Source organism: Callionymus lyra, chromosome 18 (genome assembly GCF_982586985.1).
Source record: "Callionymus lyra chromosome 18, fCalLyr1.hap1.1, whole genome shotgun sequence".
NCBI classification, from domain to species: domain Eukaryota; kingdom Metazoa; phylum Chordata; class Actinopteri; order Syngnathiformes; family Callionymidae; genus Callionymus; species Callionymus lyra.
In genome coordinates this window covers 8,479,884-8,499,755 of record NC_141835.1, presented here as the reverse complement: position 1 = coordinate 8,499,755, position 19,872 = coordinate 8,479,884, and the positions used below count along the sequence as shown (strand labels likewise).

General features: G+C 34.0%; 2 protein-coding genes across 6 annotated transcripts in view; one reads left to right on the top strand and one right to left on the bottom strand.

Moving 5' to 3' along the window:
* tiam2a (TIAM Rac1 associated GEF 2a) overlaps positions 1–6,732 on the top strand; it is an 85,891-nt gene extending 79,159 nt beyond the window's left edge. Inside the window, exons 22-27 of one of the 3 annotated variants that reach the window (XR_015709300.1) lie at positions 763–871; positions 2,017–2,075; positions 2,145–2,407; positions 4,440–4,573; positions 4,751–5,429; positions 5,462–6,732. Coding sequence is in view for 2 of the 3 variants with exons in the window: in XM_087780345.1 (XP_087636471.1) it covers positions 763–871; positions 2,017–2,075; positions 2,145–2,407; positions 4,440–4,573; positions 4,751–5,361 (1,176 nt within the window). In the remaining variant the exon portion in view is untranslated. Of the gene's footprint in view, positions 1–762; positions 872–2,016; positions 2,076–2,144; positions 2,408–4,439; positions 4,574–4,750 lie in introns of all 3 variants that reach the window. The other 2 variants (XM_087780346.1, XM_087780345.1) reach the window with 2 other exon arrangements.
* A 10,790-nt stretch (positions 6,733–17,522) lies between these two features.
* tfb1m (transcription factor B1, mitochondrial) overlaps positions 17,523–19,872 on the bottom strand; it is a 41,585-nt gene continuing 39,235 nt past the window's right edge. Inside the window, exon 8 of one of the 3 annotated variants that reach the window (XM_087779680.1) lies at positions 17,523–18,254. In XM_087779680.1, coding sequence (XP_087635806.1) covers positions 17,972–18,254 — 283 coding nt within the window. In that variant the 3' untranslated portion in view covers positions 17,523–17,971. Of the gene's footprint in view, positions 18,255–18,295; positions 19,854–19,872 lie in introns of those variants that run through there. The other 2 variants (XM_087779681.1, XM_087779682.1) reach the window with 2 other exon arrangements.

Genomic DNA, 19,872 nt, shown 5'->3' with positions numbered 1-19,872 from the left:
CATCTTTATAGTAAATCAGAGTTGGCAAATTTCAACCTTTTTCTATTTAAATATAAAAGTGAATACATTTGCGATTTTTGTTTTTAAAAAAGTTAAAATTCAAAATATTCCGAAAATTCTTAGTAGCTAGCATGCGAGAAATGGCTGTAACCAACATTATGGTTTAAGTCGTAGCCATTAGGTTTTCTTTTACATTTTAAGAATGAAAAGTTCATAACGTCCTTGAACAAATGAAGGATAATTTACCAACTTGTCCACGAACGATATTTTACGCTGTTGTCACAAAGTTAGCATTTCCAACATGTGTATTAAATCACGAATAGTAAACTTAGAAAATATTTTGCTACTTAAATCACGATATCGACTACAGAGTAAAACCAAATTTGACGATGAATTTACATGAAGGAATTTAGAAAATATAAAATGATCGTAGACTATTTGAAAAGAAACTGATGCCAGCCTTACGAAGTAGCGCTTTAACGCGATGTTTTCATAATGACGACACGGAAGTATTTGTTTGATTACTACGGATTTGTTCGTGTTGTTCGATCGCGCGACAAACAAACCAACAAGAATGTTCGGAAATGAAAGTGCAATTTAAGCTCATGGTCCGCTTAAGGGAAGAATACTTACTATAATACACTAAAAGAATATGTAGCTCGTAAAACGACATCCATTTATTCCCAGCGACGTCTGAATAATGCAGCTCCAGCATCGCTCCTCGTGTCAATCCTCCTCAACCTCTCCCTTCCTGTCACTCAGGTCACGGAACTCTCCATGGGGGAGTTCCTGCTGCACTCGTCCGTGATCTGGATCAACCCTCACCCCTCGCTGGGCCGCATGAGAAAAGACCCCGAAGTCACCGTTTTTGGTGAGTCGACCGTCTTTGTGTCGAGAGGTCACCAATCCAGTTTCTCTTGCAAGAGATTTTTTGCTGCGATTTTCTCTGCTGGAGATTTTTTCAAACTGTGGCGAGTCTCAGTAAATCTGTCTCCGCGTTTTTTGACGCCGGTGATGGACGTGAACTCAATATAATACAGAAAAAATACACTAAATTTATTCTCAGTACACACAAATGTTCGTGCTGTGAAAGAAAACTTAACAGATTTTGATACTTTGAAGTTTATTTTTTTAATCTTTTTCACCGTTTAGTGGCAGATTTTATTTTGTTAAAAAATTTGGTTTACATTATTTTTTTAATTAAATGAATAAAAAGGAAAGAAAGTTTAATTAATATCTAAAGGGTTTTTCATAAAATACATTATTTTTTTTATTCTAGAATTTGATTATTCTTTTGAAAAAGTCAAACTTTTCCAACATGTTTTTTTTTGGTTTTACAACCCAAAGTTTTTTTGCCTGAGATATTTTCGGCGTTATTTATTTTTGAATGTAATCATTAGGCTTGAGTTGGACCAATTATTTTTCTAGTATTTCGTAAAATTTCTTTCTGTTTTTTAATTTTATCTTTTTTTAATGTTCTGTTCTTTTCTTTTTCGTAATTTAATTCAACGTTTCAGTGAATAAATGTTTTTTAATTTCAGGTGTCATAGTTTTTGAAATATTTAACCTTTTTTTTTTCTCCAATTTTCCCCCTAATTTTTAGACTTTAGAATTAAAATTTAAAATATAGTTTTTGTTTCATAGTTCGATTTTTTTCATGCTTTGTTTCTAATCTGTTGACGAAATATATATATATATATATTTAAATCATAGTTTAAATCTTTTTCTTGTATTTACCTTTAAATGAAATCATCATAATTTTTTTGTTTTAGTGAAAAAATTTAAATATTTTATCATATTATTTTACTTTTTGTCTCGTATTTGTCATATTTGTACATAATAATTTATTTTTTATCATTCGTTTCTTCTTCATCACAGTAATAATTTACTTATTTTATATTTTCTCACGTCTTACTCTGAAGGTTTTGATTGAATCAAAAATCCTGTTGTGTTTCCTCTGAATGTCGTCGTCATGGAAACCTGCAGCAATAAAGTGACGACTGTTGTTTTTGTCAGTTTTCAAGCGCGCCGTGATCCTGGTTTACCGGGACGCCAACAAGCTGAAGAAGAAGATGGTGAGTTCAGAGTTCAGAGGTCAGAGGTCAGCCTCCGGGCTCGTTTCTAACGCTCGCTCCCGTGTGCAGACCAACCCTCGGGCGACCCTCTCGCACGGAGACCCCTCGGACCCCGTCAAGTTCCGCTGGCTCGTCCCGCTCTCCGCCCTCCAGGTGCGCCTGGGGAACACCACAGGTGAGTTGGACTCCAGCGCCCCCTGGATGTTGGTCAGAGTGCAGCGATTTGACGGGCGTTTGTTCTCAGGGACGGAGAGCAGCTGCGTCTGGGAACTGGTTCACTCTCGCTCCGAGGTCGAAGGTCGACCCGAGACCGTGTTCCAGCTGTGCAGCAGGTCAGACTCACAACGTTGTGTAGATAAAATGTTTGTTTGTTTGTTTTGAGCTGATCCTCCCACACACAGTGAGTGCTTTACTTGAATATTTTTGCGTCTGTTCCACTACTGTGTTCACTGTTGTGTGTGAAACGACACACATATTTTCAAGTACAGCACACATACAAACACACCCACACACACACTATACACACAGATATTTGTCGGGCACAAACTCATACAAAAAAAAACACTGATCTTTAAAAACAAAAGACACACTTTACTTTTATTATTGTACAAAAAACAAACACACATTACCAGGTACAAAACACTCACAATGTTTCTTATAATTACACATAAAAGCACACAAAGTACACGCACGTCTTCAGGCACGACACAAACACATTTTCAAGAACAAAAGACACACACTAAAGTAAGTTAAGTACATGGAAACATATGTAGGATGAAGCTCATATTTTCAAACATGACACACACACACACACACAAGTGTGACACATGCACACAAACACATTCTAAAGAAAAAAAGACGCACGCTACAAAAGGTTAGTACACACAAACACACACATAAAACGACACTCGTATTTTCAGGTACGACACATTAACACAAAAGCAGTTTCAAGAATAAAAAATGGATTTCCAAGAAAGAAGACGCACTCTATTTTTAAGTTTAGTACATAGAAGAAAGTACAACACATTTTCATTTGCAACACATTCACACAAACGTTTTCCGGTGCAACGCATAAATGGAGATACACAAATATTTCAAGTTAAGTACCAAGAAACGCACACAATGTAACACAAACTCCTCTTCTGGTACGACACATGGACACAAACAGTACAGAAATGCACACATTTTCAGGTACAAAGAAAAAAAATCACACTTTTTAAATGTAAGTGCACAAAAACGAACAAAAAATAACAAACATTTTCAGGTATGACAAATGGATGCAAATAGACACACATTTTCAAGTACAAAAGACACACACAATTTAAAGTATAGTACACGGGTTCGCTAACATTTTCATGTTTGACACATTAACACGAATGGCACAGAAAACACACACATTTTCACTGTCAGGAACGACACATGCATGGAAACGCACATATTTTCAAGTACAAAAGATGCACACTATTTCAAGTATAGTACACAGAAACAAACACAGAAACGCACACATTCTCAATACACAAGACGCACACTATTTCAAGTATAGTACACAGAAACAAACACAGAAACTCACACATTTTCAAGTACAAAAGACGCACACTATTTCAAGTATAGTACACGGAAACAAACACAGAAACTCACACTATTTCAAGTATAGTACACAGAAACAAACACAGAAACGCACACTATTTCAAGTATAGTACACAGAAACGCACACATTCTCAAGTACAAAAGATGCACACTATTTCAAGTATAGTACACAGAAACAAACACAAAAAGGAACACATTCTCATGTACAAAAGGTGCACACTATTTCAAGTATATTACACAGAAACAAACACAAAAAGGAACACATTCTCAAGTACAAAAGTTGCACACTATTTCAAGTATACTACACAGAAACAAACACAGAAACGCACACATTCTCAAGTGCAAAAGATGCACACTATTTCAAGTATAGTACACAGAAACAAACACAAACGCACACATTCTCAAGCACAAAAGACACACACTATTTCAAGTATAGTACACAGAAACAAACACAGAAACGCACACATTCTCAATACACAAGACGCACACTATTTCAAGTGTCGTACACAGAAACACACATAAAGTATAGCACTCATATTTTCACACGCACACAAATGGAACAGAAGCGCACACATTTCCAAGTTCAACACATTCATGAAAACACACATTTCGTGGAACAAAAGACGCACATTTTGTTAAGTATAGGAGACAAAAAACGCACACAAAGAGCGGAACAGTCACACAGTTGTGTGTGTGTATGTGTGTGTGTGTGTGTGTTGGGTCTACATGTAGCTGCGGGTTCGTATGCTAACGTTAGCCCCGCGTGTCCTTCCCCAGCGTCCCCGAGAGCAAGGTCACCGTCATCAAGGTCATTCGCTCCATCCTGCGCGAGAACGCCCGGAGGAACACGAGGAGCGACGGCACTCTGGGGTGTAAAGAGAGACTCGCCCCGCTACACAAGACTAGACTGGGTGAGTCTACGCGACTACACAACACTAGACGCACACACACTACTAGGGGCCTTCACACAAAAACATAAAAACACTATTTAGATGAAGGACCTGGACTTCTTCTTTGTCCGTGCTCGACACTGCCCTCTGGCCTCGGGTGAAGGTACTGCGGTCTCACTGACTCTCCGTCCTCTCCAGGTTCCTCCAGGGTCTCCTGGCTCAGTAAGCCTCCTCTGGCGGATCTTCCCGCTCCTACCGTCTCTGGTTCCAAACCCGGGGTGGATTCCGACGAGAGCAGCCTCAGCAGCGGCACCTTCAGTCTGTCCGGGGCGGCGCCTCCGCCGTCCCACGCCGGCGCCGCCCACCCCCCGTCCATGAAGGAGTCGGACATCCTGAGCGACGAGGACGACGACGGCTTCAGCGAGACCACGACGGCGACGGGCGGCGGCGGAACCAAAGGTTCCCCCACCAGCAGCATTGACGCGCAGCTGCTGCAGCTGAAGCTCTCGGACGACCCGGTGGCGCCCCGAGTGGAGCCCGAGGGCGACGACGACGACGACGACACCCCCAGGCTGAGGCGAGGTCACTTCAGCACCGTCAGGAAGAAGGGCGGCAACCAGAGGCGCAGCCAGGGGGCGCTGTCGGACATGAAGGAGCACAGCAAGTCCCTGGACGGCCGGGCCGGGGAGGCCGCCGTGGACCTGAACGACCTGCTGGAGCGAGAGTTCAGCGTCCAGAGTTTGACCTCCGTGGTCAACGAAGACTGTTTCTACGAGCAGGCGGCCGCCGCTGGCGGGTCGAAGTCTTAGCTAGCCAGCCAGCTAGCTCGGCGGCCGGCGGGTCGGCGTCTTAGCTAGCCAGCCAGCCAGCTAGCTCGGTGGCCGGCGTCTTAGCTAGCCATCCAGCTAGCTCGGCGGCCGGCGTCTTAGCTAGCCATCCAGCTAGCTCGGCGGCCGGCGGGTCGGCGTCTTAGCTAGCCAGCTAGCCAGCTAGCTATTTGGCAACCCATCACTGTAGCGACGGCTACAATGAAAACTTTTTAGCGCAGCCAAGTACCGGACAGTGATGAAGTGACTCCTGTGCCTTCCTGACGCGAGGTCTCCTGCACTAACACTGTCTGCCTGAACCTTTTGTACAGTTTTTAATTTATTCATAGTGTATATTCTTCGGGTTAATGCTTGAAACATTAAAAGCTTCACATTTAAAAGACGGATGCAAAAAAAACAACAAAAAATTACGTTTTTTTTTTTATCAGTTTAGTCGCTTTTGTCGGCGACTGATCCTTCAGGTGTGACTGTTGCAGAGACGAAGATTTCAACTGTTTTTGAACTAAAGTTGATTTAAAGACATTAAATTTAACTCTTTTATTAATTTAACTCTTGAGTTTATTAAGTCAAATTTACCGTAACCCTCGGTTTATATGGACAACTAAATTAATTGTTCAATTATAAGTCGTTAAAGTTTTTATGTTGCAAAACTATAAGGATAAATATATATCAGCGAAGATCTGCTAAAAATAATGTTTTAAACTAATTTTTAAAAATGAGTTTAATTTCGCTGCCAAATTTGAACAACACTCGTTTCTCCTCTATTCAGAGCATTACGGTAAACAAAGCTGGATTGTTGATTTGCAGTTTCTTGACTTCATTTATTTACCGTATTGCATTTAATAGACGGGACAAGTGGTTAAACTTTTACAAGTGACATTATTATTAAAATTAAAAGATAAATTGCTGCTGGTCTATTCAAGCCATTACGGTAAATGACGCACTTTTCTGAATAAATCTATGTTTTACCGACTTTTTAATTCTTATTATAAGATAATATTATTTTATTCAAAAATAGTACTTTTTTTTTTAAAACATTACATAAAATTGCCTTAAATAGCAAATGAATTAAATAAAAGCTTTAAAAAACCCTAAAAATTGTATTAAAAAGTCTTAACAGTTCAAGTCTTCATTCGTTTCTGCCGCGATCATGAAAATCTTTTCTTTTTTTTTATCTCTTGTTTGTACATTTTTACAACTTTATACTTGACGACAGGAGAAACTGATATTTTTGTAAATGTTGGTTCTTAAAGATTTTTTTTTTCCCGCTGGACGCTAGAAAAACCAATGAATGTGAAAACGCTTCTTTTCTTCTGGAATCGTTTTTATGAATAAAAAGTTTGTATCTGTGAATCTGAAAGAAAGTGACGCTTCAAAGTCTTGGTTGAGCTGCAGGTGCGACGATGACATGTCGCGCAGCTAAGCGTCTTATCTTCGCCGCCGTTCCCCGGGCGAAGAATTCCCGCCACTTCCTGATTAGCTGTCACGCTACCGGGAGCAAACGTCTCCCGAGGATTCGCCGGTTTGACAGAAGTGGGTCGTGGTCGTGACGAGAGGCTCGAGCCGAACACGTGCTGCTAATGCGTGTTAGCCAAACTAGCTGTAAAGCTACATGAGTGTTTTTAGTGTTGCTAGCTTTAAAGCTAGCTTAGCACTAATATATAAATGTGTTTTACTGCACTTTACTTAAGAAGTATGCTAAAAACGTTAGCATTTTGAATCTAAGGTGCTTTTAGCTAGCTATGATATTAGCGTTTTTAGATGGATAAACTTTATTTTATCTAAAAATGCTAATATCTAAGCTAGCTTAAAGCACCTTCGAAAAAGTAGCTCAGATTCAAAATGCTAATATTGTTAGCATGCTTCTAAATTTTTAGCTATCAAGTTAGCTTAACTCTTATTTTGTCCCCCAAATCATGATAACTTTGCCGAAATCTATATTTTAGACTGATAACTCAAGTTGCTAATTTTTATGTTTGTATTTTTTAAAACAATTACGGTGCAAGTAACATTTCTGTTCGCCCGACTATTGTGACGACGCTGCTCATTGGCTAAACCTTGTCACATGCAACTTTTAAAAACTTAAAAATAATATATAAAAGCATCTATTTGTGGATATAAACTTTTAATGTAAAAACTGCTCTTCAATCGTCTAAAGTTTCGTTCTCTCAAAAAGCTTTTAAAAAAGACATTTACGTTTGCAGGATGTGACATCATCCCGCAGGAAGTGCCCTGGACCGAAAAAGTATTGCGGACTTGAATTTTTTGTAGTAAAAATGGTCACGTACCAACAAAAACATTGCTTTAGTTATTTTCATTAAGTAATAGCAGGAATTTAGAGTTAGCCGTTGGCGTTGATTGTGTACGCGGTGTCGTAACCTGGGTGACCAGTGATAACAAAGTTAGCCGGCTAGCTAGTAACAATCAAAACATTTTAACATAATTCCCTGAAGGTCACATATATATATATATATTTCTTAATTATACTGTCACCACCACCGTTAGCATTTTATCATCTTTGCTTATTAGCATTTTTCTTCAGTCAAGTAAAGTTTTTAAATGAAAAATGGAAGAGTTTTACTGCAAAATTAAGTCGCCATTACTTATCTAGGATATTAAATATGAATATAAATCTGAGACAAATATACAAAAAGGGAGAATATTACTCTTGTCGTCGTGTAAAAACATGCTAAAGATGCTAACTGAGTAATGGAACTTGTCGGGCTCTAAAAAAAGGATTAAGTTTAAATTAAAAAAATGTTTTTCTTCTTTTTCCACGTTCGCTGACAAACACTGGATTGTTTCTCGCTGCCAAATTTGAAGTCCAGTTTTTCTTAATCTGCCGTGTACTCGCGCCGAAATCTGGTTGTAGTCGCAGATTAACGCCCACCAATCATGGAAAGTGAGCGACTTCTCCTGCTGGCGAGGCGACCCTGGCTCGCCATCTGCCGCGCTGGCAGGAAGCGGCGCCGGCTGCTTCTGATGGCGATAATGTTTTCTGATATCGACCAGGGAATCGGATCCTTTTTATCTCCAATCACGAGGCTCATGAGCAAGGCACGGGTGTTGTAGGTGTTATTTTAGAACAAGTTGTTCTCAAGGTAAATTATGAATATCGCCATGGAAACGCCTAATAATGTTCATTTCAGTTGTAGCTAGCATTAGCTATTTTGAGGACTTTCCATCTGTATGTTTTAAATTAACATTATGACCATTAGCATCGTTGCTAAATTTACATTTTGAGTGAAATAGACTGTATTAGCGTTAGCATTAGCAGTACAAGCTGTTTCATTAGCATTTAATTAGGTTAGCATCAAGTTTGCCTACCTTGAGTATATCGTAAATATATTTCAGTATATTTAATGTACAATCTTAATACACTTCAAATATTCTTTACATATTTAGAGAAACAATTTCAGTGAGTTTTCGTTTAAAGTGCGTCATTTAGTGAACTTGAAGTATATTTTCATTAATTGAATTTATTAACTAAAGTTTAAGTGCATTAAAAATACTTTGAGTTTTAATATACAGGTATAATGTAAAGCAGCTATAGCATGACAAAATATTAATGCTATAGCATGACATTAAATATCATGTTTTTGCGTGACATAAAATATCACGCTATAGTATGACATAAAATACCTTTTTATAGCATGACATAAAATACCATGCTATAGCATGACATGTTATGACCTCATGATTTCATGTTATGATCTTATGATTTCATGTTATGATCTCGTGATTTCATGTTATGATCTCATGAATTCATGTTGTGATTTCAAAATAAATCTCATGATTTCATGTTATGATCTTATGATTTCATGTTATGATCTCATGAATTCATGTTATGATTTTATGATTTCATGTTATGATCTTATGATTTCACGTTATTTTCTCATGAATTCATGTTATGATCTTATGATTTCATGTTATGATCTCATGAATTCATGTTATGATCTCATGATTTCATGTCATGTTATGATCTCGTGATTTCATGTTATGATCTCATGAATTCATGTTATGATTTCAAAATAAATATCATGATTTCATGTTATGATCTCATGAATTCATGTTGTGATTTCAAAATAAATATCATGATTTTATGTTATGATCGCAACATGAAATCATGAGATTTATTTTGAAATCACAACATGAATTCATGTCAATCTTAATAGACTTCAAATATTCTTTACATATTTAGTGAAACAATTTCAGTGTGTTTTTGTTTAAAGTGATGCATTTGATGAACTTGGAAGTATATTTTCAGTATTAATTGAATTTATTAACTAAAGTTTAAGTGCATTAAAAATACTTTGAGTTTTAATATACAGGTATAATCTAAAGCAGCTATAGCATGACAAAATATTAATGCTATAGCATGAGAATTAAATATCATGTTTTTGCGTGACATAAAATATCACGCTATAGTATGACATAAAATACCTTTTTATAGCATGACATAAAAAAACCATGCTATAGCATGACATGTTATGACCTCATGATTTCATGTTATGATCTTATGATTTCATGTTATGATCTCGTGAATTCATGTTATGATCTCATGAATTCATGTTATGATTTCGAAATAAATATCATGATTTCATGTTATGATCTTATGATTTCATGTTATGATCTCATGAATTCATGTTATGATCTCATGAATTCATGTTATGATCTTATGATTTCATGAATTCATGTTATGATTTCATGTTATGATCTTATGATTTCATGAATTCATGTTATGATTTCATGTTATGATCTTATGATTTCATGTTATGATCTCATGATTTCATGTTATGATCTCATGAATTCATGTTATGATTTCAAAATAAATATCATGATTTCATGTTATGATCTCATGAGATCATAAAATGAATTCATGAGATCATAACATGAATTCATAACATGAATTCATGAGATCATAACATGAATTCATGAAATCATAAGATCATAACATGAAATCATGAGGTCATATCATATATATATATATAGTATGACATAAACTACTTTTAATAGCATGACATAAAATATCATGCTATAAAATGACATAAATATCATGTTTTTGCATGACATAAAATATCATGCTATAATATGACATAAAATATCATGTTTTTGCATGACATAAAATATCATGCTATAACATGACATAAAATATCACGCTTTAGTATGAAATAAAATATAATGCTATAGCTTAACATAAAATATCATGCTATAACATGACATAAAATATAATGCTATAGCATGACATAAAATATCATGTTTTTGCATGACAAAAATATCAGGCTATAGTATGACAAGAAATATCATGCTATAGCATGACATAAAATATCATGTTATAGTATGACATAAACTACTTTTAATAGCATGATATAAAATATCACGCTTTAGTATGAAATAAAATATAATGCTATAGCATGACATAAAATATCATGTTTTTGCATGACAAAAATATCACGCTATAGTATGACAAGAAATATCATGTAATAGTATAACATAAACTACTTTTAATAGCATGACATACAATATCATGCTATAGCATGACATAAAATATCATGTTTTTGCATGACAAAAATATCATGCTATAGTATGACAAGAAATATCATGCTATAGCATGACATAAAATATCATGTTTTTGCATGACAAAAATATCATGCTATAACATGACATAAAATATCATGCTATAACATGACAGAAAATATCATGCTATAGTATGACAAGAAATATCATGCTATAGCATGACATGTTATGACCTCATGATTTCATGTTATGATCTTATGATTTCATGTTATGATCTCGTGAATTCATGTTATGATTTCGAAATAAATATCATGATTTCATGTTATGATCTTATGATTTCATGTTATGATCTCATGAATTCATGTTATGATCTCATGAATTCATGTTATGATTTCGAAATAAATATCATGATTTCATGTTATGATCTTATGATTTCATGTTATGATCTCATGAATTCATGTTATGATCTTATGATTTCATGTTATGATCTCATGAATTCATGTTATGATCTCATGATTTCATGTTATGATCTCATGATTTCATGTTATGATCTCGTGAATTCATGTTATGATCTCATGAATTCATGTTATGATTTCGAAATAAATATCATGATTTCATGTTATGATCTTATGATTTCATGTTATGATCTCATGAATTCATGTTATGATCTCATGAATTCATGTTATGATCTCATGATTTCATGTTATGATCTCATGATTTCATGTTATGATCTTATGATTTCATGAATTCATGTTATGATTTCATGTTATGATCTTATGATTTCATGAATTCATGTTATGATTTCATGTTATGATCTTATGATTTCATGTTATGATCTCATGATTTCATGTTATGATCTCATGAATTCATGTTATGATTTCAAAATAAATATCATGATTTCATGTTATGATTTCATGTTATGATCTTATGATTTCATGTTATGATCTCATGATTTCATGTTATGATCTCATGAATTCATGTTATGATTTCAAAATAAATATCATGATTTCATGTTATGATCTCATGATTTCATGTTATGATCTCATGAATTCATGTTATGATTTCAAAATAAATATCATGATTTCATGTTATGATCTCATGAGATCATAAAATGAATTCATGAGATCATAACATGAATTCATAACATGAATTCATGAGATCATAACATGAATTCATGAAATCATAAGATCATAACATGAAATCATGAGGTCATATCATATATATATATATAGTATGACATAAACTACTTTTAATAGCATGACATAAAATATCATGCTATAAAATGACATAAATATCATGTTTTTGCATGACATAAAATATCATGCTATAATATGACATAAAATATCATGTTTTTGCATGACATAAAATATCATGCTATAACATGACATAAAATATCACGCTTTAGTATGAAATAAAATATAATGCTATAGCATGACATAAAATATCATGCTATAACATGACATAAAATATAATGCTATAGCATGACATAAAATATCATGTTTTTGCATGACAAAAATATCAGGCTATAGTATGACAAGAAATATCATGCTATAGCATGACATAAAATATCATGTTATAGTATGACATAAACTACTTTTAATAGCATGATATAAAATATCACGCTTTAGTATGAAATAAAATATAATGCTATAGCATGACATAAAATATCATGTTTTTGCATGACAAAAATATCACGCTATAGTATGACAAGAAATATCATGTAATAGTATGACATAAACTACTTTTAATAGCATGACATACAATATCATGCTATAGCATGACATAAAATATCATGTTTTTGCATGACAAAAATATCATGCTATAGTATGACAAGAAATATCATGCTATAGCATGACATAAAATATCATGTTTTTGCATGACAAAAATATCATGCTATAACATGACATAAAATATCATGCTATAACATGACAGAAAATATCATGCTATAGTATGACAAGAAATATCATGCTATAGCATGACATGTTATGACCTCATGATTTCATGTTATGATCTTATGATTTCATGTTATGATCTCGTGAATTCATGTTATGATTTCGAAATAAATATCATGATTTCATGTTATGATCTTATGATTTCATGTTATGATCTCATGAATTCATGTTATGATCTCATGAATTCATGTTATGATTTCGAAATAAATATCATGATTTCATGTTATGATCTTATGATTTCATGTTATGATCTCATGAATTCATGTTATGATCTCATGAATTCATGTTATGATTTCGAAATAAATATCATGATTTCATGTTATGATCTTATGATTTCATGTTATGATCTCATGAATTCATGTTATGATCTTATGATTTCATGTTATGATCTCATGAATTCATGTTATGATCTCATGATTTCATGTTATGATCTCATGATTTCATGTTATGATCTCGTGAATTCATGTTATGATCTCATGAATTCATGTTATGATTTCGAAATAAATATCATGATTTCATGTTATGATCTTATGATTTCATGTTATGATCTCATGAATTCATGTTATGATCTCATGATTTCATGTTATGATCTCATGATTTCATGTTATGATCTCATGATTTCATGAATTCATGTTATGATTTCATGTTATGATCTTATGATTTCATGAATTCATGTTATGATTTCATGTTATGATCTTATGATTTCATGTTATGATCTCATGATTTCATGTTATGATCTCATGAATTCATGTTATGATTTCAAAATAAATATCATGATTTCATGTTATGATCTCATGAGATCATAAAATGAATTCATGAGATCATAACATGAAATCATAACATGAAATCATGAGGTCATATCATATATATATATATAGTATGACAAACTACTTTTAATAGCATGACATAAAATATCATGGTATAAAATGACATAAATATCATGTTTTTGCATGACATAAAATATCATGCTATAATATGACATAAAATATCATGTTTTTGCATGACATAAAATATCATGCTATAACATGACATAAAATATCACGCTTTAGTATGAAATAAAATATAATGCTATAGCATGACATAAAATATCATGCTATAACATGACATAAAATATAATGCTATAGCATGACATAAAATATCATGTTTTTGCATGACAAAAATATCAGGCTATAGTATGACAAGAAATATCATGCTATAGCATGACATAAAATATCATGTTATAGTATGACATAAACTACTTTTAATAGCATGATATAAAATATCACGCTTTAGTATGAAATAAAATATAATGCTATAGCATGACATAAAATATCATGTTTTTGCATGACAAAAATATCACGCTATAGTATGACAAGAAATATCATGTAATAGTATGACATAAACTACTTTTAATAGCATGACATACAATATCATGCTATAGCATGACATAAAATATCATGTTTTTGCATGACAAAAATATCACGCTATAGTATGACATAAAATATCATGTAATAGTATGACATAAACTACTTTTAATAGCATGACATACAATATCATGCTATAAAATGACATAAATATCATGTTTTTGCATGATATAAAATATCATGCTATAATATGACATAAAATATCATGTTTTTGCATGACATAAAATATCATGCTATAACATGACATAAAATATCACGCTTTAGTATGAAATAAAATATAATGCTATAGCATGACATAAAATATCATGTTATAGCATGACATAAAATATCACGCTTTAGTATGAAATAAAATATAATGCTATAGCATGACATAAAATATCATGTTTTTGCATGACAAAAATATCATGCTATAGCATGACATAACATATCATGCTATAGTATGACCTAAAATACCCTTTTATAGCATGACATAAGATATCATGCTATAACATGACATAAGATATCATGCTATAACATGACATAAAATATCATGCTATAACATGACATAAAATATGCTATAACATGACATAAAATATCTTGCTATAACATGACATAAAATATCATGCTATAACATGACATAAAATATCATGCTATAACATGACATACAATATCATGCTATAGCAAGACATAAGATATCATGCTATAACATGACATAAAATATAATGCTATAGCATGACATAAAATATCATGTTTTTGCATGACAAAAATATCACGCTATAGTATGACAAGAAATATCATGCTATAGCATGACATAAAATATCATGCTATAGTATGACCTAAAATACCCTTTTATAGCATGACATAAGATCTCATGCTATAACATGACATAAAATATCATGCTATAACATGACATAAAATATCATGCTACAACATGACATAAAATATCATGCTATAGCATGACATAAGATATCATGCTATAACATTACATAAAATATCTTGCTATAAAACGACATAAAATATCATGCTATAGCATGACATAAAATATCATGCTATAGCATGACATAAAATATCATGCTATAGCATGACATAAAATATCATGCTATAGCATGACAATAAAATATAATGCTATAGCATGACATAAAATATCATGTTTTTGCATGACAAAAATATCACGCTATAGTATGACAAGAAATATCATGCTATAGCATGACATAAAATATCATGTTATAGTATGACATAAACTACTTTAAATAGCATGACATAAAATATCATGCTATAAAATGACATAAAATATCATGTTTTTGCATGACATAAAATATAATGCTATAGCATGACATAAAATATCACGCTATAGTATGAAATAAAATACCTTTTTATAGCATGACATAAAATACCCTTTTATAGCATGACATCAAATATCATGCTTTAGCATGACATAAAATATTATGTTATATAGCATGACATAAAATATCACGCTTTATTATGAAATTAAATATAATGCTATAGCATGACATAAAATATCATGTTTTTGCATGACAAAAATATCACGCTATAGTATGAAATAAAATACCTTTTTATAGCATGATATACAATCTCATGCTTTAGCATGACATAAGATATCATGCTATAGCATGACATAAAATATCATGCTATAGTATGACCTAAAATATGCTATAACATGACATAAAATATCTTGCTATAACATGACATAAAATATCATGCTATAGCATGACATAAATTATCATGCTATAACATGACATAAAATACCATGCTATAGCATGACAAAAAATATTATGCTATAGTATGACATAACATATCATGCTATAGCACGACATAAAATGTCATGCTGTAGTATGACCTAAAATATAATGCTATAACATGACAGAAAATAAAAAATTTTTGCATGACAAAAATATTATGTTTTGCATGACATAAAATATCATGCTATAGCATGACATAAAATATCATGCTATAGTATGACCTAAAATATCATGCTATAGTATGACCTAAAATATCATGCTATAGCATGACATAAAATATCATGCTATAGCATGACATAAAATATCATGCTATAGCATGACATAAAATATCATGCTATAGCATGACATAAAATATCATGCTATAGTATGATATAAAATATCATGCTATAGTATGACATAAGATATGCTATAGCATGACATAAAATATCATGCTATAGTATGACATAGCATATCATGCTATAGCATGACATAAGATATGCTCTAGCATGACATAAAATATCATGCTATAGTATGACCTAAAATATCATGCTATAGCATGACATAAAATATCATGCTATAGCATGACATAAAATATCATGCTATAGCATGACATAAAATATCATGCTATAACATGACATAAAATATCATGCTATAACATGACATAAAATATCATGCTATAGTATGACATAAAATATGCTATAGCATGACATAAAATATCATGCTATAGCATGAGATAAAATATCCTGCTTTGGCATGAGATAAAATATCATGCTATAACATGACATAAAATATCATGCTATAACATGACATAAAATATCATGCTATAGTATGACATAAAATATGCTATAGCATGACATAAAATATCATGCTATAGTATCAAATTAAAATATGCTATAGCATGACATAAAATATCTTTTTATAGCATGAAATTAAATAATATGCTATAGCATGACAAAAGTACCTTTTTATAGCATGACAAAATATCATGCTATAGTATGACATAAAATAACTTTTTATAGCATGACATAAAATATCACGCTATACTATGACATAAAATACCTTTTTATAGCATGACATAAAATATCATGCTATAGTATGACGTAAAATAACTTTTTATAGCATGAAATAAAATAATATGTTATAGCATGACAAAATATCACGCTATAGTATGACATAAAATACCTTTTCATAGCATGACATAAAATATCATGCTATAGCATGACATAAAATATCATGTTTTTGCATGACAAATGATTAGCAACTACAGTATGCTTCATTAGCATTTTAGCATCTGGTTGTAGCTGAAATACAGAAACTGCAAATCATATTTTATTTTAGTCTATTTTAGTCAACAATGTGCTCTAATCTTTTAAACACAAATGATAAATTAATGCAAAACCAAAAAGATAAGAACCTTTTTTTGGCATCTTGCTTATTTAATATTAAAAGATTAGTAGTAATAAAGGAAAGCTACAACTTACAATACAAGAGCAAAAACGCAAAAAGTCATCTTTTTTGTGAGAAAACTGCAGTACATCGACATCCCTCACCATAATTAGCTTAATAACGGTGCTAATGGTTACATTTAAACATTAAATAAGGCAAATTAAGACGTGAGTCTCTTCGCTCGTCTTCCACCTCAATTCCCTCGCTCCAGATGAACTGATCAACAAACACTTCATTTCAGAAAACACTTTATTATTGTTCTCTTCACCAAAGATGACATTCGGGATTTGAAGCGTTTTTTCTTTATTCACACAAAAACAACTCGCACGCGTCGTCTTCTTAAATCTCTCCAGAGACAAAAAAATAAGAAGCTAATTCTCACCTTGTTTCCCCGAAAGACTGCGACCCGTGACGGAAGCTTATCCTTCGGTTGGAATCAGCAACTGGTTTTTTTTGGGTCCAAAAGGACGAAATCGAAAGTTCTCTCCGAAAGGGTCGTCTATGCGGAGCTTCTCCTTCGCTCGGGGGGGAGCGATGTTAAAAATGCATGTGTGCATCAGGTGGAAATGTCAAGAGTCGTCTCCGGGCTTCCTTCTCCCTCCTCGGACTGACTTCGCTCCACTGACTCCCCTCGCTGGTGTAAACCCTTCAGTCGGAGCTCCTCTCTGAACTCGTAGCGCCTCAACCCGGGGTCGCGTCGGCACAGTTCGGCGTACGCGTCCACCAGCGCCTTGAAGTCCGCGATGGTGAGGTTTCCGGGTCGCATGGTGGGGTCCACGTCGGCCCTTTCCAGCAACTCCCCCGTCAGCTCCGGGCGACACTCTTCCGGGAACAGCTTTCTGGGTTAGCGGGGGAAAGAGAGGCGGCGGCGTTACGGCGCGCTTTGATATCTTAATGATCATGAAAGTTTAAAGAACATCGTGGTTCAAACGCTAGAGAAAACCATCCGTCGGCAATTAATTCCAAATCTAGGGAAGATAATTGAAATCGCACACAAAAGCGCTGACGAGGCGTTAAATGGTTTCAGTTGCACGTTCCTCAGGAAGACGACGAGGTTCGGCGAGGAACACCTTTCTTTACTTTGCACGTGTTAAAAGGTAGGTTAGATGGTTTGAATACACAAGTCCAACCCCCTTTCTTTGGACTCTCCCCCTGTACAGGAAGTAATTTCAGAAACAACAGATTGAGTGTCAATTCTTTTCAATGGTTACGTTAAAATACTATTATTTTTATTGTTTTTATCTTTGTCTGCCATTGCGATACGGTAAAAAAGATAAACCGTATTTTCCGAACTATAAGGCACACTTAAAAGCCTTTAAATTTCTCAAAAATCACAGGGTGGGATTTACGACGCACATCACATCATGGCGGACATCTATGGAGTAAGATTACTGCCATCATTTTGAGCGAGTGTGTCTTGGTTGTTGTACACTCAAAATCACTCTACTGCGCTCGACCAGTCATACTTGGCGTTCAACACGTCATACACGTGCGTTCAACATGTCATACATGTGTGCTCTAGCTGTCATACATGCGCTCAACTTCACTGCTGCTAGCTCAACATTTGTCTGCTCACAACACCAGTCTCACACGCTGCTGCTTGAAGCCTTTTAAACATCATTTGAACATCGTTACCATGGGAGTGAACAGAGTTGTCAGAACGCTTAATAAAGTTTGACTTTATCTTACTTTTTTGTTGACATTCCCTTTAGCTCAGCTTTATCTAGTGGATGCATAACCACAGTCAAATGTTTGACTGTCTCTTATTCTATGCGCCTTATAATCGGGTGCGCCCCATTTATGAAAACAGTTTTAAAATAGGCCATTCATTGAAGGTGCGCCTTAAAATCGCCGTCAAGACCGTCATAAATATTATCCTGAAATATCTTAAAGGAAAGTATCGATTTTCTTTTTTAAAAACAGCTTTATATGATAATAATCTGGGTCTGTGACCGTGATGTTATTTTCTTCTAAATAAAAAAGTCAGGAACGGTGACGTTACTAGTCCAGCTCGCCACCGTGTCGCGACTGAAGTCGGACTTGAAACAGAATTAGTCGTACGTAAAAAAAATAAATAAAAAAGCAGCTTTTCCTTGACCTCAATCAACGAAACGTACCTCCAGACGTACATTATCAACACATGACCAACAAACACAATTCTCTTCTCTCTACCGCACAACACACACCGACTTATGAATCTTTGGCACTTCGCTCTGTTTTGGTCGCACTTCCACCAGCCCACCACTGTTACATAAAAATCTGCTTCCCCTTCTTCTTCTTCTCTTTTCGGCTGCCACCTCCGTGACTCATAATTGCTGCTCTCTTTCTCGCTGCCTGCGTTCTTTTGTCAACCCGGCCCACATCCAGTCCCCCTAACAGGCGTGGAGGCGTGCACATGCATGTGGGCGCCGCTGTGAGGATGTTCCAGACTTCTATCGCTTCAAAAAAAAAACCCCT